The sequence below is a fragment of the Trichosurus vulpecula genome, chromosome 5 (genome assembly GCF_011100635.1).
Source record: "Trichosurus vulpecula isolate mTriVul1 chromosome 5, mTriVul1.pri, whole genome shotgun sequence".
NCBI classification, from domain to species: domain Eukaryota; kingdom Metazoa; phylum Chordata; class Mammalia; order Diprotodontia; family Phalangeridae; genus Trichosurus; species Trichosurus vulpecula.
Window position 1 is genome coordinate 133334766 of NC_050577.1, and position 25924 is coordinate 133360689.

Here is a 25924-nt window from a genome sequence, read left to right on the forward strand (position 1 = left end):
CACTGACTATAGAGAATTACATAAGAATCTTGTTTAGTTGCTGAAAGCATTTTATATTTCGTACACTTGATGCTTGATTCTATTACCTGCAAAGCCATCTACTATAAGAAGGAGATTAAGATTCATAAAGAGAAATAAAAATTCTAATTAGAAAGAACCCAAATTTCCTTAAACATCTATCTATGACGGTAAAGTACAGGTATGCTGATACAACAGGTGTTGGTATGGAAGTCTTGGGGGATTTCTAAATATGAGAAATTCTGTTCAAGGAGAAATCTTCCTTTTGTGGCAGGCCTGGAAAGTAAATATGAGAATAGTAATATTTGCATTGCCAGCCTTACAAAGTCGTTGTAAAGAAAGCTCATTTGAAAAGATAATGCACTATATAAATGTGACCTGTTATCATTTCCATTTTATAGACAAGTGAACTAAGGGCTAAGGTAGATAAGGAAAGGTAATGCTAGGTAATATGGTGAAATTAGAACAATTACACAACTAAAACCAAGTGCTGATTTATGTGTACACACTTTTATCTACATGTTCAGTCTGGACTTTCCCTCCCAACCTCTAGTCTTAATTTCCAGCCACTTTCTGATATTTCTACCTGGATTTCTTACTCTCACTTCAAACTCAAGATGTCTAACATTGAACTTCTCATTTTCCCTGTCCCTTGCTGAACTAGTTGTGATTTCCATACTTCTAGTAATGGTACTGCTAGTTCCCTGGTAACCCAACTGCAAAGCCTGTCACTCCCACATCCAACCAGTTAACAAGTTGGCTCAATTCTTGCTTCACAATCTAATCTTAAAATGTATATCCTTTTCCTTGCCCCTCCACTTTAACTTTTTAGAGTCCAGGGGTGGGGAGCCTGCAGCCTTGAGGCCACATGTGGCCCTCTAGGTCCTCAAGTGCAGTCCTTTGACTGAATCTGAACTTCACAGAACAACTCCCCTTAATAAAAGGATTTGTTTCTTAAAACTTGGATTCAGTTAAAATGCCACACCCAAAGACCTAGAGGGCCACATGTGGCCTCAAGGCCACAGGTTCCCCACCCCTGGTTTAGACCTTTATCATACGATGTCTAGCCTATTGCATTTGCTTCCTATCTGATGTCTCTGTCTCCATTCTCGCTTCCTTGCAATCCATTCAACAAACTGCCACCAAATGTATCTTCTTGAAACACCAATTAGATAACAATCCTCTGTTGTAGTGCTTTCCATGGCTTCCTATTGCTTAAAGGATCAATGGAATTTTTTAGCCAGACATTCAAGATCCTCGAAAGTCTGTTCTCTACCTACATTTCAAGCCATTTTCCCACTATTCACATAATATTCATCCATTCATCCACTTGTTCATTCATTCAGTGTTGACTGAATACATACTAGGTGAAAGGAGTCTTCTATTTTTTTTTTAATTTTTACTCACCATTCCCTCATCATCCCTTATAGTTTCTCACCTCTACATCCACGCTCCTGCCATTTCCTTTGACTAATCACTATGCCACCATCACCATGATACCATCGTATCATACCCCACCTCCCCCCCACACACATAGAAACCCCCACTCACTCAAAACCTTTACCTAATGAAATTCCACCCATTTTTATAAATAGGTTTCTTTGCTTTAAAACAAAACAAATAAAAGTTAATGCAAATGATCATTACAAGCAGAAGCGACCTCTCCATCTGGACTATTTCAGTACATACTCTCTGCATTATCATTCATTCCTTCCTTAGAACCTGATACCTATTACTGCAGTTATCTGTACACAATATAATCTGTGAAGTGATTAAGGGGAGCGATCAGGTCTTTGTACGTCTTTGTACACCTACCGCACAGGTAGGTATACTGCTTGACCTAGAATATCACTTGATAATTAATTGTTTAATTGAATGACTGTACTTTATGCATTACATGAAAACTTTAAGAGCCTTAACTTCTTCCTTTGAAAAGCTCTAAAAAGAAAATACTGAGTTATTAACAAAGCAAGATTGAGAAAAAGGGAGGGGAGAGGAGAAGGATGAAATGTGAAGGGAGATTGTTTGAAGTCCAGACCTGTGAGGTCATCAGTATATAGAACTTCTGAAGGGGAAATTTCTTCTACCTATGAAGATTGAACACTCATCTGTAATTTACAATCCAACAGAGCTATCTGGGAGCACTTAAAGATTCAATAATTTGCTCATAGTCACAGGAGCTAGTAAAGGTCTTTCTCACTCCAATACCACTACTCTATCCACTGTACCGCACTGCTTCTCACCCTGGAATTTGGAAATTATTTGGAAAATTATTTGGAAAAATGTTAAAATCACAAATTTATTTTTATGGAAGTTTTAAGCAATTCAGATCAAATACTAAAAATGAATTCCATCAGAACCAGATTCATTAACTGAAGTGATTGGATGTCATTTCCACTAGATCACTATTAAAGAAGGATTTCCTAACAATTTTATTGATAGCTAAGATGGAAGCCCAAATTGTACAATAGGCAGGAAGCCATTAGAAAGTCTCCTAACCTGTTATTTCTTTAAGTCAGAATATTGGCAAAAGGAGAAACTCTAAGAATTACCTAGTCCAATCACCTCATTTCACAGATGAGGGAAGTGACTACTCCTCTATTAGTTGTATATTATCTCTACATAACAAATCCTGCTATGGCACTTGAAAGTACTAGCAAAAATTTAGTGGTCCTTTGAGAGTTTTGAAAACCTTGATATAATTTAAGCCTCAAGGCTGCAGGCTCCCCACCCCTGGACTCTAAGTTAAAGTGGAGGGGCAAGGAAAAGGATATACATTTCAAGATAGATTGTGAAACAAGAATTGAGCCAACTTGTTAACTACAGGCTTTGCAGTTGGGTTACCAGGGAAATAGCAGTACCATTACTAGTACGGAAATCACAACTAGTTTGGCAAGGGACAGGGAAAATGAGAAGTTCAACATTAGACATCTTGAGTTTGAAGTGAGAGTAAGAAATCCAGGTAGAAATATCAGAAAGTGGCTGGAAATTAAGACTAGAGGTTGGGAGGGAAAGTCCAGACTGAACAGATAGATAAAAGTGTGTGCACATAAATGAATAATGAGAGCTAAAGTCACATAGAAGACATTTAAATGTTAATTTACTGATTAGAACACTGCACTCTTTACTAATTTTAACTTATTAAAAAGGCACTTTGATAGTTTATTAAAAGAGAAACAAATGAGGTCTATATCTAAAATAATATAAAATCCAAAATGAAGTAGTACAAATAAAAAATTGGCACTGATGAAGCCTCAGGGAAAAAAGGGAGAGGTGAAGGAAGGGGACGATCCATTTCATAAGGAAAGAAAAATACTCCTCTGTTTCTTTGGGCACAGAATAATCATGAGCACCTTGATAGCAGTAAGAGTAAAAACAGAAACGCTGGTTTAGTGTGTGTACCATGATACTAAGGTAATATTTCCAATATAAGTGTGCAAATATTCAGTTTCCTCAATTTTCACATTCCCTAGGTATTGATATGGGGATATTCTTATTTTTTAAAATCATCCTAAGTATGAATTAGAGAAAACCACAAAGTTGTCAACAATGACCATAAATGACAACAAAACATTCAACTATGTAAGTCTGAGGGTCTTAGATGATGTTGTGCTATATTCAAGTTTATCCTAACTACATAGTAGCTTTAAAGTAGAACAGTTCTCTGTCACCACCAAGAATCCACTACTTGGGATAAACCCAAAGGAAGTCACTATATATACACTAAAATATTGATAGTAGCTTTTTTGTAGCAGCAAAGAACCTGAAACAAACTTGATGTCCATCTGCTGGGGAAATGTTAAGCAAATTGTGGTAATGGAATATTATTGTGGTGTAAGATAGGACAAAAATGAGGAATACAGACAGCCTCAGAAAGACTTACAGGAACTGATGCAAAGTGAAGTAAACAGCCAGTAAAACAATACACACAATGACTCCAACTATGTAAATGAATAGAATAACCATAAAACAATTAAAAATTAATGCTGTAAAATTATAAAGAACAATTTGACCCCCAAAGAAGACATATAAGAAGATACCCCCCTTATACTTTTGCAGAAGTAAGGAAGGAGGGGCAGGAATATGTGGCACATTCATAATGTCAATTTTCTGTTTAATGTATTGATCAATTTAGCAGAATTCTTTTATCTTTCTCTCTTTTAAAAAATTATTTTTTTATAAGGGACGGCTCTCTGGGAAGGGGTGAGGGAAAGAGAACAGGAAAAAAAATCTAAAGGGTGTAAAAACAAAAGATCTCAATAAAAACTATTCTTAAAAAAGGAATCTGCTAAAAAGGTATACCATAACTTGAAGCAGAATTTAGGTTAAATGTAATACAATTGTCAGTTTCTCCCTTCGTGAGTTTCATCATGTTTTAATTATATAAAGTTTTAGTAATATGGCTGCTACAGAAACGGCATGGCACTGCGCATATCAGACCTGGCTTTGGAGTAAGGAAGGCCTGGCATCCAGTCCTACCTGACACATACCAGCTCTCTGACTGTAGGCAAATCATTTATCCTTCTGATGCTCCAGGAGCTGTATTGATATTAAGCAATAGTTAATAACAAATAGCTAACAATTATATAGCACTTACTATGTGCCTGGCACTGTGCTAAGTAAGTCATACCTGCATTGATAGAGGGAATTTCTTTATCAAGAGTTCACTACACTAATAAAATCATAGGTTTGGTTAAAAAAAAAAAACCGCAACACCTGCTAGTTTGAAAAGCTGAAAACAGAAGCTGCCAAAGATAGTTATGGTTTCTATATGTGAGTCTTGGATTATTCCTAATCTTCCCCCAAATTATGATATTTAATGCATAAAAGTCAACATTCTTGAAAGGATTTCAACACACCTACATTATTGAGAGTCATGCATGAGTTACAATTTTTTATGTAATAGTAATTAACTTTGTCATACTATTTTACGTATATTTGTGAAAAAGACATAAATCATCCAATAAAAGAAGAAAGGAAACAAGCATTTATTAAGTACCTACCATGTGCCTGGCACTACGTTAAGCACATTGCAAATATCCTCTCATTTGATCCTCTCAACAACACTGCAAGGGTAGGTGCTGTTGCTATTTCCCTTTCAGAGTTTAGGAAACAGAGGCAGATAGAACATTCAGTGATTTGTCCCGGTCCACAGATACTAAATGTTGGAGGTCACATTTGAACTCGGGTTTTCCTGACTTCAGGCCCAACAGTGTTCCTCTGTGCTACCTAGATGCCAACAAAGCTAAGAATGTTTCTTTGAAATGCCTTTAGAGTAACTGAAATTTTGAAATTATAACAATAATTTGAATGTAAATATCTCTTTTATTTGACTGGCTCTATTTGACTTCCATGGTAGCAACTTCAATAATATAGCATTCGACCTCTTAAAAATAGTTTGAGGCAGCTATAGTATGTACCTACATAAATTTGCATAAAAACACAAGGCAATGTTTTTATCTCCATTCACCAAGGGATCTTGATGTTTTTTAGCTCTAGACAGAGTTTCATAAAAACAATCAAATCCTCAGAATGTACTTTCAAGAACAAAAAAAAAATGTTATTTCTAACATATCTAAACCCAATATCTAGAAGGAACCCGAGGTACCATCTCTCTCTTTTTGTTTTTTTTACAGATGAGGAAATTGAGGGCCAGGGACTTTCTTAAATTCAAACAGATAATAATCACCAGAAACAAGATTGAGCCCAGGTTGTGTGATGTGAGAATCAGAACTATTTCTCCCATAATGCTTCTTTGTACCAGAAATAGCATGGTTTGTACTTAAGAGATCTAGTCTTAGAACCACGTAGACCTGAGCTTAAATCCCACTTCTGACATTCACTGGTTGTTTGACTGTGGGCAAGTCCTTGAACCTTAGCATTAGAGAGAACAGCACTTCAGAAAAGGTGCCAACTTGCACTGGTAGGAGGAGTTTACTCATTTCCTTGTTCCTTTTAGTAATAAAATCATAGATCTGGTCCCTACCTCAAATAATTCCAAGTTAAAGACAATGCCCTTAAAAAATGCAAGCCCTTGAGGATCCAGACCACATCGATGAGGATCTTTTACCAGCAAAATTTCAGACATCATTGCTTGAAAAGCTTGAACAAGATGGATTGCACTTTTGAAAGATACTTAAGTCTAAGTCTATGGGACAAAGTTGTGGTGAATGTGTGTGTGTGTGTGTGTGTGTGTGTGTATAAACAGATATATGTATGTATACATATATAAAAGTAATCACATTCTTTTCTGACACCTTTGCTTTATTTACATCATTCCATGAACCTCAACGTGTATAACTTTCTAACTTGAGGACAAACATTATGACCTTTCAACCCAGGAGCTCAGGCCATTAATAACTTTGAAATATTGGTTTGAGATTTACTATGTCAAAGGGCTGGGTTTAATTCATATTAATGATGATCATTTGGCAAGATTGCCCAAGATTAATTACATGACCGTTAAATACCATTTTTTTTCTGTTTGGCAACTTTTAATTAATCATTTCCTGAAAGAGAGAAACCTGCCAACAACACCTGCCCAGGGAGCATTTGCTAGCACAGTGAATAGAGTGCTGAGTCAGGAAGACCTGAGTTCAAATGCGACCTCATACATTTACCAGCTATGTGACTTTCATCAAGTCACTTAACCTCTATTTGTCTCAGTTTTCTCATCTGTAAAATAAACTGGAGAAGGAAATGGCAAACCACTTCAGTATCTTTCCCAAGAAAATATCTTGGGGTCCCGGGAAGGACTAAACAAACAATAAAAATCCATGGCTTGAGCTTTGATAGTGACCTCTCTTCATCTAAATCCAGGTGATAAGGTGTAGAATTTAGGACCAAAGGGCAACTTTCAACTAGAATATCCCTAGGAGGGCCTTGTCAGGGATAATGCCTGAAGAAACCTTCAAAGACTAGTAATTCTGGTCTAACCTTAGGATTTAGGTAGCTAGCACAAAAGTCTTGAGACACACAGAACAGCCTTTGAGAAGGAATGGATGAATGAAAAAGCATTTTTAAGCACTTACCTCCAGCTAAAAGTTGTGCTAAATCCTAGGGACTTAAATACAAAAAACCGAAGAGAGTTTGTGCCCTCCAGGAATATACATTCTAATGACAAAGAAAGGAAAGCAGTAGCCAGGGAGGAGCACTTGCATCAGAAAAGTTTCAGGTGTAGCCAATGGGATCATGAGTCAACTGAATAGAAGAAGCCTAAGAATGACAGTAGAGTAAATTTCAACCTAAACCATAGGAGGTGGAACTGTCTATTTTACCCATAAAGATCTCGTACTGAAATTAGCCTGTTATCTATATGGTCCAACATTTTTTTTTCTCAGAAATTGCAGATGGGAGGCATTATCTCTGTAGAGCTTAAAAATTTGCTGTTTATTACTTAATTCATCATTGTTTCATCTTCAGTGGAGAGAGACAGTTCTCCATCTTCGAACTCACTACTGCGCTTAGGATAACCATCCATACGTTATATTTGGCCATACAATTTCTTACAAATAACTGCCTATGTGTCTAAGGCAGGTCAGTTTTGAATGATTTAGATCCTTGTTCTTTTCTTCACCGATATGTTTTGGTCTTCACTAAGCTCTACTCTCCCTCTCTCAGTTGCCTTCTCTTCCTTTTCTATCTCCTGCTTCAAATATCCTCAAATTTATTTACTTCTTTTTCACCCATGTAAGGAATTTCATAGCTAGTTATCTATACTTCTGTTGATAGAGGCAGCTGGTGGGGCAGTAGATAGAGAATCAGTCCTGGAGTCAGGAAGACCTGAGTACAGATCCACTCTCACACACTTACTAGCTGTGTGACACTGGGCAATTCACTTAACCTCTATTTTCCTCAGTTTCTTCAATTGTATAACAAGGATAATAATAGCACCTACATTACAGGGTTGTTGCGAGGATCAAATAAAAAAATATTTGTAAAAGCAAGCACAGTGCCTGGCACATTGTAGACACTATGCAAATACTTATTCCCTATTCAGAATGGTCCTTTTCTCTAAGACAAAACTCATCTCTTCTCCACTTCCATTTACCTTTCGAGTCTGGTCTCTAAACATGCCTTTGAATTCGAGCCTTGCTCTGCACCTTTTCATAAATGTTACCCTTTTCCCTCCTAGATACCAAATGCACGTATATAAACATTTTATGATACTCTTTTGGAGAGTAACTTTCACAAATAAGCTTGAAAATTGTATTCTTAAGATGGCGGCTGGAAAGCAGGGACTAGCGTGAGCTCCCCGCCGAGTCCCTCCAAAAACCTATGAAAAATGTCTCTGAACCAATTCTAGAATTGCAGAACCCACAGAACAGCAGAGAGAAGCAGGGCTCCAGCCCAGGACAGCCTGGATGGTCTCTGGGTGAGGTTTATCTCACACAGAGCTGGGAGCAGAGCAGAGCCCAGCGCAAACGGCTCGGACCAACCAGACCAGGAGCCAGGCAGATGGGGCCCCTAGCGCCCTGAATCAGTGAGCTGTGGCAGTTACCAGACTTCTCAACCCACAAACACCAAAGACAGCAGAGAAGGTTAGTGGGAAAAGCTGCGGGAGTGGGAGTTGGAGGCTCGGCCACTACCCCCGGGGCAGCGGAGGTGGGGCAGCTACAGCTGCTGTTGCTTCCAGCCCCAGGCCCACCTGGTGGAAGGAATTAAGTGGCGAATCAGAGCAGGAGTGCACAGCCTGCTGAAGATCTAAGCCCATCTGGGTTGGGGGTTCTTGGGGAAGGAGGAGTGCTGGTGTGGCAGAGCTGGCGCATCCCCCCCAAACGTGGAACATAGAACTCTTTAGTCTGCAAGCAGTCATACCCCACTGAAAAACTCAAGGGTCAAGTTACTTGGCTGGGAATATGGCCAGGCAGTGAAAATACACCCGGATTCAGTCTCAGACTTTGGATTCTTTCTTTGGTGACAAAGACCAAAACATACAGCCTAAAGAAGTCAACAAAGTGCAAGAGCCTACACCAAAAGCCTCCAAGAAAAACATGAACTGGCCCCAGGCCATGGAAGGGCTCAGAAAGGATTTGGAAAAGCAAATTAGAGAAGTAGAGGAAAAATTGGGAAGAGAAATGAGAAGGATGCGAGAAAACCATGAAAAACAAGTCAATGACTTGCTAAAGGAGACCCAAAAAAATACTGAAAAATACACTGAAGAAAACAACACCTTAAAAAACAGACTAACTCAAATGGCAAAAGAGCTCCAAAAAGCCAATGAGGAGAAGAATACCTTGAAAGGCAGAATTAGCCAAATGGAAAAGGAGGTCCAACGGACCACTGAAGAAAATACTACCTTAAAAATTAGATTGGAGCAAGTGGAAGCTAGTGACTTTAGGAGAAACAAGATATTATAAAACAGAACCAAAGGAATGAAAAAATGGAAGACAATGTGAAATATCTCATTGGAAAAACCACGGACCTGGAAAATAGATCCAGGAGAGATAATTTAAAAATTTTTGGACTACCTGAAAGCCATGATCAAAAAAAGAGCCTAGACATCATCTTTCAAGAAATTATCAAGGAGAACTGCCCTGATATTCTAGAGCCACAGGGCAAAATAGAAACTGAAAGAATCCACTGATAACCTCCTCAAATAGATCCCAAAAAGAAATCTCCTAGGAATATTGTCGCCAACTTCCAGAGCTCCCAGATCAAGGAGAAAATACTGCAAGCAGCCAGAAAGAAACAATTTGAGTACTGTGGAAACACAATCAGAATAACCTGAGATCTGGCAGCTTCTACATTAAGAGATTGAAGGGCTTGGAATACGATATTCTGGAGGTCAATGGAGCTAGGATTAAAACCTAGAATCACCTACCCAGCAAAACTGAGTATCATGCTCCAAGGCAAAATATGGATTTTCAATAAAATAGAGGACTTTCAAGCTTTCTCAGTGAAAAGACCAGAGCTGAATAGAAAATTTGACTTTCAAACACAAGAATCAAGAGAAGCATGAAAAGGTAAAAAGAAAGAGAAATCATAAGGGACTTATTAAAGTTGAACTGTTTTGTTTACATTCCTACATAGAAAGATGACGTGTGTGATTCATGAGACCTCAATATCATAGTAGCTGAAAGGAATATGCATATATATGTATATGTTTATGTATATATATGTTTATGTGTATATATATATACGTGAATGTGCATGTATGCATATACGTATTTGTGTGTGTGTGTGTATATATATATATATAGAGAGAGAGAGAGAGAGAGAGGACACAGGGTGAGTTGAAGATGAAGGGAAGATATCTAAAAGAAATAAAATCAAATTAAGGGATGAGAGAGGAATATATTGAGAGAGGGAGATAGGGAGAGATAGAATGGGGTGGATTATCTCGCATAAAGGTGGCAAGAGGAAGCAGTTCTGTGGGAAGAAGGGAGAGGGCAGGTGAGGGGGCAATGAGTGAATCTTGCTCTCATCAAATTTGGCCTGAGGAGGGAATACCATACATACTCAATTGGGTATCTTACCCCACAGGAAAGAAGAGGGAAGAAGATAAAAAAGGGGGGAGATGATGGAGGGGAGGGGAGATGAGGGTGGAGGCAATCAAAAACAAACACTTTGGAAAGGGGACAGGGTCAAGGGAGAAAATTCAATAAAGGGGGATGGGTTGGGAAGGAGCAAAATATAGTTAGTCTTTCACAACATGAGTATTATGGAAGGATTATACACATGATACACATGTGGTCTATGTTGAATTGCTTGACTTCTTAGAGAGGGTGGTTGGGAAGGGATGAGGGGAGAGAATTTGGAACTCAAAGTTTTAAAAACAGATGTTCAAAAACAAAAAAAAGAGTTTTTGCATGCAACTAGAAAATAAGATACACAGGCAATGGAGCGTAGAAATTTATCTTGCCCTACAAGAAAGGAAGGGAAAAGGGGATGGGAGGGGAGTGGGGTGACAGAAGGGAGGGCTGAATGGGGAACAGGGCAACCAGAATATACGTCATCTTGGAGTCGGGGGGAGGGTAGAAATGGGGAGAAAATTTGTAATTCAAACTCTTGTGAAAATCAATGCTGAAAACTAAATATGTTAAATAAATAAATTTAAAAATAAAAATAAAAAAATAAGTTCAGAATTAAAAAAAAAAGAAAAGAAAATTGTAATCTTAATTTGGAATGATAATAATTCATTATAAGTAGAACATTCTTACCTCAACCAGAAAAATAACGAGGCACCAAATTAGCACAAAAATTAAGCTCTTATGAACAGTAATATATCTGAGGTAGGTGTTCCATGTGGTAACAGCTGGGATGTTTTCTACATCATCAAAAAACCACTCCTGGGGAAAAAATGGCCATGATTATTTATAATGATCCAAAACTGGACCACACTACATTCATATTTTTAATTGAGCAGGCAGAAATAACTACAATGTTACTTTCTGATATTTAGAGAATTTTTAGGAACTTAAAATACATGTAAGAAAAATTTATGATGTTATCAGCTTGATTCTATGGCAAATATCACATCCCTTTCAAAACCAGGAAATACTACAGTTTTTCAAATTAGGGTATCTGTATCTCAAGTGACTGGATAACTGAACAATTACTTAAAAACAATTTATTCAAATGCTAGTCCATGTTACCCATTGTATGAAAGCAATATTAATGAATGTGATTTTAAAAATAATAATATCTAAAAATCTATGAACATTGAAATGATATACAAAGTATTCTTGAGTGCCATGGATAAGATATTTTTGTGTTAGATTGTGGTATGGAATTTTTCAAAGTGCAAGTTTTTTTATGGAATGGGCCTTAAAATAGTCTCTGGATCTTTAGGGATTCCCCCAAGTTTACAATTTTCCTTGCCATACAATAATGATGTAACTACAAGATTATTACTCTGGATCTCTTCTTCTGGGCCTCTATAGTAATTAGTGTCCTAGGTAGATAAAATATAAATGGTTAAAAATGGAAGGACCAGGTACCCTAAGTGGTGGGATATGCAAGCCTCCCAAAAAGACTTAGAACAGAAAGACTCAGATACTAGTCCCAGCACTACCACTAACTCACTCTGGATTATTTTTTCTAGTGTCTTTTCCAGCTCTAATGATGAAGCAGTTAGTAGCATAGTAGATAGAGGGTTGGATTTAAGGTCAGGAAGAGAGTTGAGTTTGAATTGTGCCTCAGATGATTCCTAGCTAACGTGACCTTATGGGACTAATCACTTAATAGCTCTGTGCCTCAGTTTCCTCAACTATAAAATGAGAGAGTTGGATTTGGTGGGCTCTAAAGACTTCTTCTTAATCTAAATTTGTGATCCTATGATCTTCTGCTCTGAGGTTCTTTCAGTTCTCAGACTTTGGAGAGGGAGTACAAGGTCCTATAGGGAGTGATTCCCTTTGACGATAGATCTATAAGCAGAAAAGAGATTGCTTTCTTACGTCCTTAAAAAAGAAAAAGAAAACCTTTAGCCTGAGGTTTGAAAAATCCTTTCAGATTGAAATCAAATGGTGTTTTTGAGCTCTTATAGACCAAGGAAATGACATCATTATGCCACAATTCCTCAATTTTCTAATGAAGAATCTGAAGCACAAACAGGCTAAGTGATTTATCCAAGGCCATTTTACTATATAACGGAAGAGTGTGTCAATTAACGTGTCTTCTCTTTTCAGAAGCAGCTAACAAAACTTGCATGCATATGGCCCCTGATTTTTATTCTTCAAAGTCTGAGTAGTAGTCTTTAAATGTTTCATGTTAATGGAAACAATTATTTATTATGGCCCAGGAAAGCAAATGGTAAATACTTCCCCAGGAAAAAAATTAGTCCACATATATGCAAACCTGCTAAGGGTTATCAGAGCACAGAATCCAAATGAAATAACAAAATGATCTATAATCTTGGTGTGACATAATTGAAAACAAAGCTCACTTTGAAAACCTCTTGGACATTTTCATATAAACTTTCTTGATTTAAGTAAAATGAAATTTTTTTTAAATAACCTTTTTTTTCAGTTTCTGAAAAACTTATTTTTTCATTCAATGCCCATGTGAGGTTTAAAATTATCTATGCTTTCACTTACTGCAATTGAAGCACTTGATAAGATTTTCAATTCTTAAAAACCATAATTTTCTAGAAAATTTATTCATACTTTATACTCACTTAGGATAGACTAGAATCTAAAGAAGCCCTGGTGGATACATCTAAATATATGAACTTTCCTAAAATTTTAATTGTCTAGAGAGAACTAATTTTGTATGATATAAATAAATGGATACATTTCAGAGCTGGAAATCATACAGTCTAATTTCTTCATTTAAAAAAGGTAAATACAGATTTAGAGCTAGAAGAGGGCTCAGAATTCATCTGGCTCAATCTCCCTCCCTTATATATTATGTTATAATGTTGTGTTGTGTTGTGTTATGTTATTATATTATATGAGAAATTGAGGTCCACAGAGATTAAATCAGCTTCCCAGAATCATGAGTAACTCACAGAATGGGTTTGGAACTTGAGTATCTGACTCCAATTACAATGACCTTTCCTTTGGACTCTACTACTTCATAAGATGAAACTTAAGTGATTTACCCATGGTCACATAGTAACAGATAAAGAATTCCAATTTGAACTTACATCCTCTGATTCCAGGTCTACTGTTATTTCCAGTATAAAATACCTCCTGTCAGCATATACGTGTGCATAATGCAAATGTAGATACATGTCCATAGACACATATGTCAACGTATACACGGTATGTTAATACATGACTACGTTAGTGTACTAGCACATAGTGCCGATTTGAATTAGCACTATCCTCTGCATGACAGAGGATGAGAATGGTGCTCTCACATTTTTGTCCGTATGTTAGAGTCCCATTCAAACTGTGGGCATGCAAAATATAAGGTCTGATTGAGGTTCAGAGAGATCTTCCTATGTAGTCCCAATTTCAGGTTTCATAGATAGTGAGATGAGGGACCGGGTGATGTAGTACAAATTTTGAGTTAGAGGGTACAGGGGATCAAATCCTAGCCTGTGCTGCCCAGCTGTGTGACTTTGGACAAGTTATACGATATCTCTGATCTTTAGTTTCCTACTCTGTACAATGAAGAAATTAGAGTAGGTCATTCCTAAATGCAGCTCTCAAATCTGTGATTATATGTATTAATAGCCACAAATTACTCACCTCTCCTTAACTAGTTGGCAACGTGTAGGAGTTTTGAGGATAAAAAGAATATTCATCTCATATAGGGTTCAAATACATAATTCCTGGTTTAGGAAGCTAATGCTTTATCCATCAGGCTACTGGGGCTTCTGGTACAAGTTGCCTTCGTGACTCCAAGCAAGTCACTTTACTTTTTACATCCTAGGCCATTCTCTATAAATTGCAAAACAAGTGCTAATGTATATTGGTAGGTGTTTCCTCACAGGGCGATCCCTCTGCCAAGGGGGGAACCTATTTCTATGCTGACCTGGACCCTTTTTCCTTCAAGTAGTGCATCTGGAACTTCCAGCAAGGAAACTCACTTTGCCATAGAAAAGCACCAGGCCATTTCTGCTTACTTTGCAAATTTCCATTGAATATAAATGAAGGCTTCAAAAAAGCTTGAAAAGTTTGTTCTCTTGATACTTTTAGGCCATTTGTATATGAATCCAAATGTCTTTTCTTCTCCACACTCCAGTGTGGCATAAGGCCAAAGCGCTCTCTCTCTCTCTCTCTCTCTCTCACTCACTCACACGCACACACACACCCTCTCCAAATGCTCATAAGTTTTTCTCTATGTACTGTGATGCATATGAAAAGGTTACCATTGAAAATTCACACGAATACCTTTAAATCTTCTTCATTAATTTCATCACTTATGTCCATGCCACTGTCTCGAGATAAACGTCGGGAGTAGATATCTATTTCAGATAACTGAGACTGAGGGACCATGGACATCTTCCTGACAGCAGCATTTCCCGTTCTGTACATGCCCTGACCTTGATGAACAGAAGGGCGGGTCATCAGGTTCAAAACTGACTGTCTCCTGTTTCGTCCTTGGAATGTTGGACCAGTGTTTATCATGTTACTCCTAGGCAGAATGGCCTCTCCCTGCTCAGAATCAGGCACCAAAGACAACCTCCTTTCTAATGGCTCATCATCATTTTCCTCAATGCCGTTCATTTGCTGTTGACCCTTTTGCACTACTGAAAATTTCCTATTGGAGTTCAGTGGGCTGAGAACAGAATTCTTTCTTCTTTCCCCAAAGTCTCCAGTTTGTTTAAAAGATTGCATTTTTCCTTCATTCCAGGAGACAGCAGCATCACCCTCTATTGAGAAACGTCTCAGGGTTTCTGTTAGGATTGAACTTCTTCTATCTGCGCTGAACTGGTCAAAAGAATCAAATCCCATGAGTTTTGAGCTAAAGTCAGGCCTCAGACTTTGAAGTTCAGAAAAGGCTCCATAAAAATAGCAACTGCCTTCATGTAAAATTAATATCTTGTCTGCTTTCTTTAAATGTTCCATTTTAGAAGTGATCAATATCCTGGTCTTGTTCGCCATCAGCTTGCAGACACAGCTTCAGAAAAAGAAAAGTGGCTTATGTCAACAAGATGTTCACCCACAGGCTAATTCTAATGATCATATTAGCCCCCTCCACATTTTAAGGGGGCCCATAAACTTTGGTGGGGGAAAATTACATCTTTATCCTCATTAATCTTTAAGTGAAATCTAGCATTTTCTTCAAGTATGAACATAGATTAAAAAAATCATTCTGAGAAGGGTTCCACAGGTTCCACAAGACTAACAAGGGAATTCATGATCCAGAAAAGGTTAATAACATCCTTGCTTTATAGTTTCATTAATTCATTATATAACTATTATGTAGCTTATATTATAAGCCTTTTTTCATTTACTTTTTATGAATTAATGAAAGAAAAACTATTTATTAAATACTTGCTATTGGCTAAACATTGTACTAAGCCCTCAGGATACAAACGCAAAAGCAAAGGCAGTTCCCTAAGGGCTGTGTCTGAGCCTAGAGTCAGGAAAACTTAAGTTCAAATCCAGCCTCAGACACTTACTAGCTGTGTAATCCCCACAGTTAACTTTCCTCAATCCTAAAATGGGAATAGTAATTAGTACCTGTTGTGAAGCTCAAATGAGATAATTATTTCAACATATTTAGCACAGTGCCTTTGTAAGAATCATATAAATGCAATTTATATATAGCCTATATATACATACACATACACATAAATATATGTATATATACATATATACATACATATACACACATACATATACATATATACTAGCTATCATTATTATTAATCATCCCTTCATTCAAGGAACTTAGATTTGAATGGGGGAGACAAATTATGTAGAAGAGTGGTGGCCAGGGAGTGGCCACTTGGGTCTAGATTAGAAAGTTCTATGCAGAAACAAAGGGAGAATTGCTTTTATTATGGTTCACAGTTCCAGACCTGGTGGTAGGGAAGGGAGGAAAAAGGACTGTGTAACTACAAAGGGTTATAATTCTTATTCCAAATGGAATTAGAGTCTTTAGTTAATTGTGCCATAAGTAAATACTTCTAATAAAAGTGTGACTTTACACAGTTTACATATTCTCTTTTGAGTTTCACTTTCTTTATTAATCATAAAATGGTAGAAGAGGTAGGGGGAATAGACTCATGTTGTTACTACAGCCCTCTGTAACTCTCAATTCTATATTTATGCCTTTTTAAATTTCAGAGTTTTTCGATTCTTAAGCAATTCCACAAATTTTCTTTCATATTTTAACCTCCGATTAATGTTGAAGCCAAAACTACCAAAATAAACTTGGTCCAACTGCGAAAAAAAGAAAATAAAACTAGACTTTGGAAGCAACCCCTTGAACCATATAAGGCAGCTAAATTTTTCTAAGTAACAGGTCTTCATATATTGAATTAAAAGCAGCTTCCTAAGTGATTCTTCCAATTTTCCTCTACAAAGATCTGGGCTCAAGCCTGCCTGCCACATGTGGTTTGACCTTAGTGGTGGTGGTAGTGGTAGTGTTCAGTCGTGTCCAACTTCATGACTTCATTTGGGGTTTTCTTGGTAAAGATACTGGAGTACTTTGCCATTTCCTTCTCCAGCTCATTTTACAGATGAGGAAACTGAGGCAAACAGGGTAAAGTGATTTGCCCAGGGTCTGAGGTTGGATTTGAACTCAGGTCTTCCTGCCTTCAGGCCCAGTGCTCTATCCACTGAGCCACCCAGCTGCCCATTTGACTTTAGTATTATTTAAACCCTCTATGCCTCTAAACTACTCTCTAAGAATATGAATTGCAAAGATGTTGATCAGTTTTGGTAGAGGAAGCTTCCTCACCTAAGGAACTCTTTATGTCAAGGAAATGTGGGGTTCCCCTACAGAAACAACTGGATTAGGTAAATTATTCAAATAACTTACCTTTCAAATATCTCTTTTTCTGTTAACACATCTAAATAGCCAAATGGAGAATCTAAAAGGTACAAATCAGCATCCTTGTATATTGCTCTAAAAAGGAAATGGAAACAAATTCATTTTTCCTCCATATTTACATGCAAACCATATAAGGCAGCTAAATTTTTCTAAGTATCAGGTCTTCATGTATTGAATTAAAAGCAGCTTCCTAAGTGATTCTTCCAATTTTCCTCCACAAAGATCTGGGCTTTTCCTTCTGTGTTGGCTATTTAGTGAATACACGGTATGATTGGTCAAAATCAATCATTGAATGTATCCAAATAATGTGTGACACTCAGTCAACGTGTGTTGATGGAGAGGGTATGAAATAATTGCCTACCTACATTTTTGTTTTATAATGCAACATATTCTGCCACATACCAGGCACTTAACAAATCCTATTAATTGGTTGAAAGTACAAGTATTGACAATCAAAACGATGGCAAAATTAAATATTCACACATCTACTGTAAATATTTGTTTCTCAAGACAAAAGAAACATAAAGACAGCAAGAGCTATATCTGATGTTCCTTTGTGTCTAGTAATCCTGATGCAGCATATTACTGTCACCAAATGTTTACAAACCAAACACAATATGAGATTAAAAAATAAAACTCCTTACTTGTTTTTGAGGAAAAATGTAATGAACTGAAATGATTTCCCCAATTTTAGGTTTAGTAAGTAATAAATAAAATAAAATTCCCCTGAAGCATATAACAAAGGGAGCTCTAACACACTCGATTATATAACACTTCTGAGAGCAAACAATCACATTTTTCTCACTAAGTGGTTTGCAATGTTTCTAAGGTTTTTAACCACCTTGAGGCTATTTGCTACCATGCAGTACCAATTAGTATTTTGGAAATCATTTAGAAAGTTTTTTACGGGAAGGGTTACAGCAAAGTTTTGTTCAGAAGGATTCTGTGACTGAAAGAAAAAGAAGGAAGGGAGAAAGGAAGGGAGGGAGAATTTTCTTGAACAAAGTTGGGGTATTACTGGAGATTGGTGAAAGGCTTCTTTATAAAATTCTACACAATAAGCTATGGATTTAGTGCTAGAAGTGACATTAGAGATCATCTAATCCACCACCACCTCTATTTTATAAATAAGGAAACTAAGGCAGATAAAAAAACTTACTCAAAGTCAAACAGGTATTCAGCAGCAGAACTGAGATTTTCCCCAGGACCTCTGCTTCCCAGTCTAGTGTCTGGGCTTCTATTGACTTATAGGACTAGGCTAAGGAGCCTGGTCTACTCTTGGCTCAGCCTTGCTCAGGAAGCACTAGAAAGGCTAAGACCATTCAAGAGCCACCCTCAGAGGCTGAAGTTCACTCTGTGGTGAATCTGGAGGCCTTAACCCAAGGCAGAAAAATCAGATTTATCTTAAAAGAGACCCTGAGGGACCCAAACTTCTTAGGTAGTAAAATACAATAGAATGTTGGTATTTCTTTTTTTTTTTGGAGGGGGGAAGGCAGGGCAATTGGGGTTAAGTGATTTGCTCAAGGTCACACAGATACTAAGTGTGACAAGTGTCTGAGGCTGGATTTGAAGTGAGGTCCTCCTGACTCTAGGGCCGGTGCTCTGCTCACTGTGCCACCTAGCTGCCTCATGAATGTTGGTATTTTAAAAAACGGGTCCTGTAGTACTTGGTCTAGTCCATGTAATCTGTTCAGTTGATCTATAGTTGACCACAGTTGATATACAACTCATTCATTGGCAATCAAGGGACCTCCTAGCCTTGCAAAATGGACATTATATATACCTGCTTTTGCTAGTTTACTAATAGAGGGCCTAATTACTCCCACTAAAGTGGGACAGATAAATCCAAAACAATCATATAAAAGGAATGGATACTGCTTTTCCTTTAATTTTGCTTTTATGAATATCTCAGTATTTCTAATAGGTGGAAGTTTATTTTTATTACATTATTATAAACAGTACAAGAAGGAAAAATGTTTACATTGGAAGGAGGAGTGGTAAATATGAAAGGAACCAATGTAGCTTCTAAAGTCAAATAGAATCTTTATAGTTCTATTTATATTTTTGGAAAGGACAAAAACAGAAATGTAAGCTTTGCAGAAGCTTCTTACATTGATTCATAAATGTACATAGTATAGTCATTCAACACTCATTTAGTAAAAGTTTACCATGTGCCAGGCACTGTACTGAGCTTTGGGGATACAAAGAAAAGTAAAAAAGCTCAGTCACTATCGGTAAGATAGAAGCATACATTCTATTGGAGGAATGTATAACATGTAAATAACTTCGTTTAATGGCATTCTAGACACATATGGGAAAGAACACTGGACCTGGAATCAGAGGTCTTGGGTTCAAACCTTTCTTCTTCTAAGATATATAGATAAGGCAATCTGGGAGGTGAGTTATGAGTAACTTAAAAAACCAAAAAAGGCTCTTTCAGAAAGTGGGATTTGAGCTAAGTATCAAAGGCAGCCTGGGTTACTAAGAGGCAGAGAAAGGTTCAGTCAACTCTCAACTCATGTGTGAATTACCAAGGTCATTGTTCTCATTATCCAGGTGAAACCTTAATGAGTCAGTTTTTTCCCTCCTTAACAACTCTAATGAGATGTGAATGACTGGGGAATAGCTATAGATTTGTTTTATTATCAGAGATAACAGGTTAAATTGAATTATGATTCAACATGTTTAATTTTTTGTTCTCACAAATAAATTACTCAATTATGAAGGGGAATAATGCTTTGTGTTCAGTTAGGTGAGATGACTGAGTTTCTATGCAACTCTAGCAATATATGATTTATTACCTCTTTGCAAAATACAATGAGCTCCAGTATAATTGCACAGGTAAGAACAACCCATTGTGCTCATTCTTCTTTAACAATTATAAATTCCAGCCTTTGTCATCTAACATAATTCAACTTCCACTTTTAAAAAAAATTAACCTTTAAGCCTATTAAAATGAAAACTATGGGAGAGAGAACTGTCCTCAAACTCGGGAAAAATCTAGGTTTATGTCCCTCCTTTGACACATGCTAGTTAGGGCAAGTCATAGGATCACAGGTAGAGAGACAGTAGAGAATTTAGAGGTCAAATCTAACCTCTTTATTTTATAGCTGAGAAAACTCAAAGCCAAGAGAGGCTATGACTTGCCCAAGGTTACACAGATAAGAAGAGGCAGAACCAGAATTTGAACCCAATTTCCTCTGACTCCAAAGTCAGCACCCTTTCCACCGAGAGAAACTCCCTCCTCTCTGTGACCCCCAAGGAATCTCTAAGACCAACGGCTGCACAGTGTGTGCTGATCTACATCTGGAAAGAGAATTTCCTCATAGGGAGAGAGTTCCCTAGACCAGTGAAAAAACAGCTCTGAAACAAAATGGAAAACTGAAAATCATAGCTATTTTCAAAGAACTTCCTTTGTGAATTTAAGCTACATGAGGCAAATATATACCCACAAATAGAAAGGCATGACATAGACTTTGAGGCTATGAGAGGCAGCAAGGTGTAACAAAAGGAAAAAAAAATCATTGAAATTTCAAGTCAGAAAAACTGGATTCAAGTCCTCCCTCTTCCAATGACATGCAATGTGTGCTTGGGCAAGTTATTTAATATCTATGAGCCTGTCTCTTCTTCTGAAAAATGGCGATTATAATGGGCAAGCCCTACCTACCTGACTGGGTTATCATGAGTATCCAATAGCATACCAAGGGCAAGCTGATCATTGTCAGTGGTGTCTGATTCCTATCTGACCTTACTGCCCACAAAGTATGAGGCAAGAGGGCTACTTTCTTTGGGAGAAGTCCCAGGATATCAGACTCACACCAGATTTATAACTAGACGCAGGGGGTTATCTAAGGAGGTACAGGCTTCATTGAAGAAGCCCCACAGGAAGAATGCATTCATTGTGGTATCCACCACAGGGTGGGAAAAGCAGCTGCCCTTGGAAGTTGCTTGTCAATTATGAGAATAAACTGAGAGAGAGGAGAGACAGAGATGGCTTCCCATTGCAACTGGAAATAGTCTTTAGTTGGAGGAAAAAAATGAGGAAAAACCACGTGAGAGATATTGCAAATGTTTGCCTGAATACAGGAGTTCTGGTAAAAACTCTGATGATCGTGGAGCCAGTAAGGCAACTGTCTACACCCCAGAGATGTACACAGATCACCATGTTGGCTAACAAGACCACACTGAGAAGCTGCTGTTGAATTGTTTCAGTCTTGTCCAGCTCTCCACGACTCCATTTTTGGGGTTTTCTTGACAAAGATACTGGAGTGGGTTTGTCATTTCCTTATCCAGCTCATTTTATAGATGAGGAACTGAGGCAAACAGGGTTAAAAAACTTGCCCAGGGTCACACAAGATGACATGGAAGAAAAAAGACCTTCCTTCCTTCCCTCTATCCCTCCCCCTCTTTCCTTCCATCCCTCCTTTCATCCTTCTTTGCCTTTTTTCCTCCTTCCATCTGTTCTTCCTTCCTCCTATGGGTGCTCTGGAAAAGTCATTCGAGGCGAAATTTATTCAAGGAGTAAAAAAGCTCTCCCTCCTTTGCATAGGCGATTGCATTCAATTTTCTTAGGGAGGAGAAGGAAAACTAAGAAAAATTCTTCCCCCTGATTATTTTCCTCTGTGAGATACCTTGCTAGTCAGTCTTAATTAAATACTTTGCTACCTGAGAAGATTCACCTGAATGGAGAGTTTAGTTGCTTTTATATAATTAGTATTATCTCACTAATGGCTCCCAGTTCTCAGGGGGATTTGGATTGCATAACAGTGTATGGAAAAACCTCTGTTAATATGATTTACAATTTAAGGTTCACTCATTGTAAAAGTTTTCATTTTAATAAGATTTGGATGCTACACAATTATCTATAAGTCTTAAAGTATGTTTTTAACATACTAGTTATAAAATTTTAGAAAATACCCCTCTTGCTCTGAAGCCTTAGGTATTTTAAATCAAATGACCTAAAAAATATTGAAAGGGTTCTGTGCCTTTTCATAAATACTCTAGTTACAGGAAATTTCAACTGAACAAATACCAAAATATTAACCTTGCTAAAGAAATTCTTGCTCGTTGACCTCCACTCAGAGTGATTCCACCTTCTCCAAGAATCGTGTTATCTTTTTCTGCAAACTTTGATATTTCCTATTAAAAGAATAAAACATGCAAATTATCAACTGATTATAAGAATGAAAACGTATACTTTGGTCAGGTGGAAACTTTCTGTTATAATTCTTTCCTGAGAAATTATGACTTTTAAAATGAAGCAATTATTCCAAAGGGGAAAAAATCTCAATAAAACATATTAAAATATCCTTAATATGAAATTAACATGAGATGAAAAAGCTGTATTTGAATAGGAAAGTCAGTTCACAATTAAACAGATACCAGTAGAATAATGTAGCAATACAGTGCTACAAACCACAACTTAACACTTTCAACTTGACAGGAAATTCATATTTAACCATAACTAAAAGTAACCATACTGATGAGCACAGACACAAAAACCTGGATTATAAAAATAATTAGTTACAAGTTTTAAATGTGGCCCATAATGGTACTCTACTTCAGAAGTAATACATTACTGCTATGATGTTACTAAGTACAGGAAGAAATAATAAAAAATTTTGTGAAATATTAAAATAAATTCATTCAAAAAAATTCATTCAACAAACATATATTGAGTACCTACTATGTTTAGTAATCTGTACTAGGCACTGAGTGGCACAAAGAAAAAGAAGACAGTCATAAATTAGAATAGGATGTCTATTTGCAAAATTCCTTAACAGTTCAGTTGGGCCATTTGTGCTATAAAAAGGAAAGAATGGTTCTTTCTTTTAGGAGATATGTATTATAATTATATTATGCATATTACAATATTGTATATGTTATATATGTGTGTATACACACTATGTATGTATTATGTATGTATATAGATAAAAGGTGGCGGAACAAGGCTGAAGATAGATTAGTTTCCACCAAATCGTAGCAAACTTTGAATGCTAGGCAAAGGAATTTCAACTTTACTCAGTAGGTAACAAGGGATCATTAAATAATTTCGAGTAGGGGAGCGATATGACTAGATCATGCATAAAGGAGTTTTTTTCTGGCAGCAGCAGTAAAGATGATTTGTACGGTGGGGGGAAAGATTAAAGGTGGGAAGGTCTTTCAGGAAGTTTAGAAGGATTGTAATAAGGACCTATATCTCCTATATAGGGTGGTTACAGGGGGAATAGGGAAATTGGGAAAACTAACAAGAGATATTGCTGAGCTAGAATAGAAAGGATTTGCTAAGTGGATATAACAGATGAGATAGTGGGAAGATAACAGCATGTTTTAAATGGGAAAGATTTGGTTGAATGTTAATCACACTGATAGAAATAGTGAGGTCAGGTAAAAGAGAAAATTTCTGGAGAAAGGAGAAGCTTTGTATAAGGCATATGAGCTTAGGATATCATTATAGATATAAAATGGACATGAGATAATAGATGAAAGTAAATGCAGCCTGTAGGCAATCTAAGACGGGATGCTGGAGCTCAGGAGAGGTCAGAGCTGATGTAAAAACTTAAGAGTCACCTTCGTAGAGGAGATAGTTGAAGCCATGGGAATTAATTGAATTGACCAAGTAGTCAGCATAGGGAGAACAAAAGAATGCTTTGGGGAAAAAAAGACAAGATACTAGTGAAAGAGATAGAAAGACCAGTTACAGAAGTAAGAAAGAGATAAGGAGAATGTGTTATCTCTGAGGCCAACAAAGTACAGAAGATCAAGAAAGAAGCAGTGGTAATTAATAAAATAGTACCAAATACTTCAGAGGAACTAAAGAGAACGAAGCCTGGGGTACAAATGAACAGTGAACAACCAACGACCTTTGAAAGAATACTATTTTTTTTTAATTTTTTAGGGAGAGGACAGAAACAAAATACCAGGTGTGAGGGAAAGGGAAGTCATTGGGTGTGAGCTACTTTTTCAAGAAGCTTAATGCTAAAGGGGTGAAGAAAGATGAGATGTTAGTTGGGTGGAGTAGAAAGGATTAAGGAAAGGTCTTATTGGAGTTCAAAGTCTTCAGGATGCTCATAGACAGATGGGAAGGAGCCAGTGGAAAGCTGAGAATGAGGGGTTGGATAATTGCTGAAGGCAAAGTCTTATCAGAAAGGATCCAGAACACACAAAGAGAAGTTAACCTCAACAAGGACATGGGGTACCGATTTTGACGAGGCAGGAAGAGAAGAGAGAATTGATGAGGCTGAGGAATTTTAAAAGGGAGGAAACTTGCAGTTCCTAAACCTTTCAGTCAAGGAGAAGTTAAGGAATTCTTATTCATTCCAGAGAAAGAATAATGGTCCAACAGGGTCATCCACTGGGATGTTCTGGTAAATATTTAAAAACTGGCTCTCCAGAAGAAAAAAAAAACTATATGCAGCATATTTTTACACTTAATCTGCATTATTTACATTTTGCCCTTACTTTCTTAAGTCTAGGCAATCAACAAAACACTAAATCAATTCTTGATTTTTAGCGTTCACCAAAAAATTTAACAACAGGCTTTCCTGAGCCAGTATGAGTTGGTTCCATCACGCCCCTAGTTATATATACCCCAAAGATCACTCTTGAAGTGATCAAAATGTTTAAATTTGTGTCAAAATCAGCATTATTTCCCAGAAGCAGTTGAGATCAGGCAAATTGTAGTGACTACTATGAGGATTTCTCAGGCCTGTCCCACTTTAATCACCACATCTCTTAAGTTGGACCAGATTTGCATTTTGTAGTGAGGGAATAGAGAGAATTTCTCCCCTTTTCCCCTTTTATCCTGGTCGCTTTGCAATTACATTAATGTTCTGAATTAAGTAATGGGAACACAGGATAAAAATCCCTGAACAATTACTGTAGCCCAAACAGCATTCTTATGTTTTCAGGTGTCGCTTAATCTAAATAATGTTTTGTTTTATCTTTTAGATTTAGGCCTTTACAGTCAATGAAATTCACTATACTATATGTAACAAAAAGTGCTGGTGTTCATACAATTGTTCAGAATGATCTACAATATATTAAAACTACACACACACACACACATATATAATGCACACAGATGTATCTCTGTGATTTCATTGGTATACAGAGAATTACCAGGTGAGGAAACTCCTTCTATGAAAGCAGGTGAGCATTTACTCTGAAATTTACAATCTTGGAAACTTACCTAGAACACTGGGAAGTTAAGTGATTTGCTCAGGGTCACATAGTATATGCCATAGGCAAGATGCTGTGCATGTATGTATGTAAAAGGGAAACCTACCTTCATGTATAAACTAATATTGTTCTCCCACTGCTTGAGAACCAGCTACCCTGGCAACTATTATTTTTATTACAACTACTGCCTAATTAAATATATTTCTGAAGACTTTGCTTTAAAAAAATCTTTAATGCGCATCTTCACTAACAAGAAGAATAGTATAAATAACATTCTTATTGCCAAAGAACTACAGTAACCAAGCATTTATAATGAGTGAGCATGAAT

At 37.1% G+C, this 25924-nt stretch overlaps 1 protein-coding gene across 1 annotated transcript in view; it reads right to left on the reverse strand.

Moving 5' to 3' along the window:
• CFTR (CF transmembrane conductance regulator) overlaps positions 1-25924 on the reverse strand; it is a 224290-nt gene that overhangs the window by 78725 nt on the left and 119641 nt on the right. The window contains exons 12-15 of the mRNA XM_036761406.1: positions 22460-22554; positions 17404-17490; positions 14802-15531; positions 11181-11309 (exon numbers count right to left, since the gene is read on the reverse strand). Coding sequence (XP_036617301.1) covers positions 11181-11309; positions 14802-15531; positions 17404-17490; positions 22460-22554 — 1041 coding nt within the window. The remainder of the gene's footprint in view (positions 1-11180; positions 11310-14801; positions 15532-17403; positions 17491-22459; positions 22555-25924) is intronic.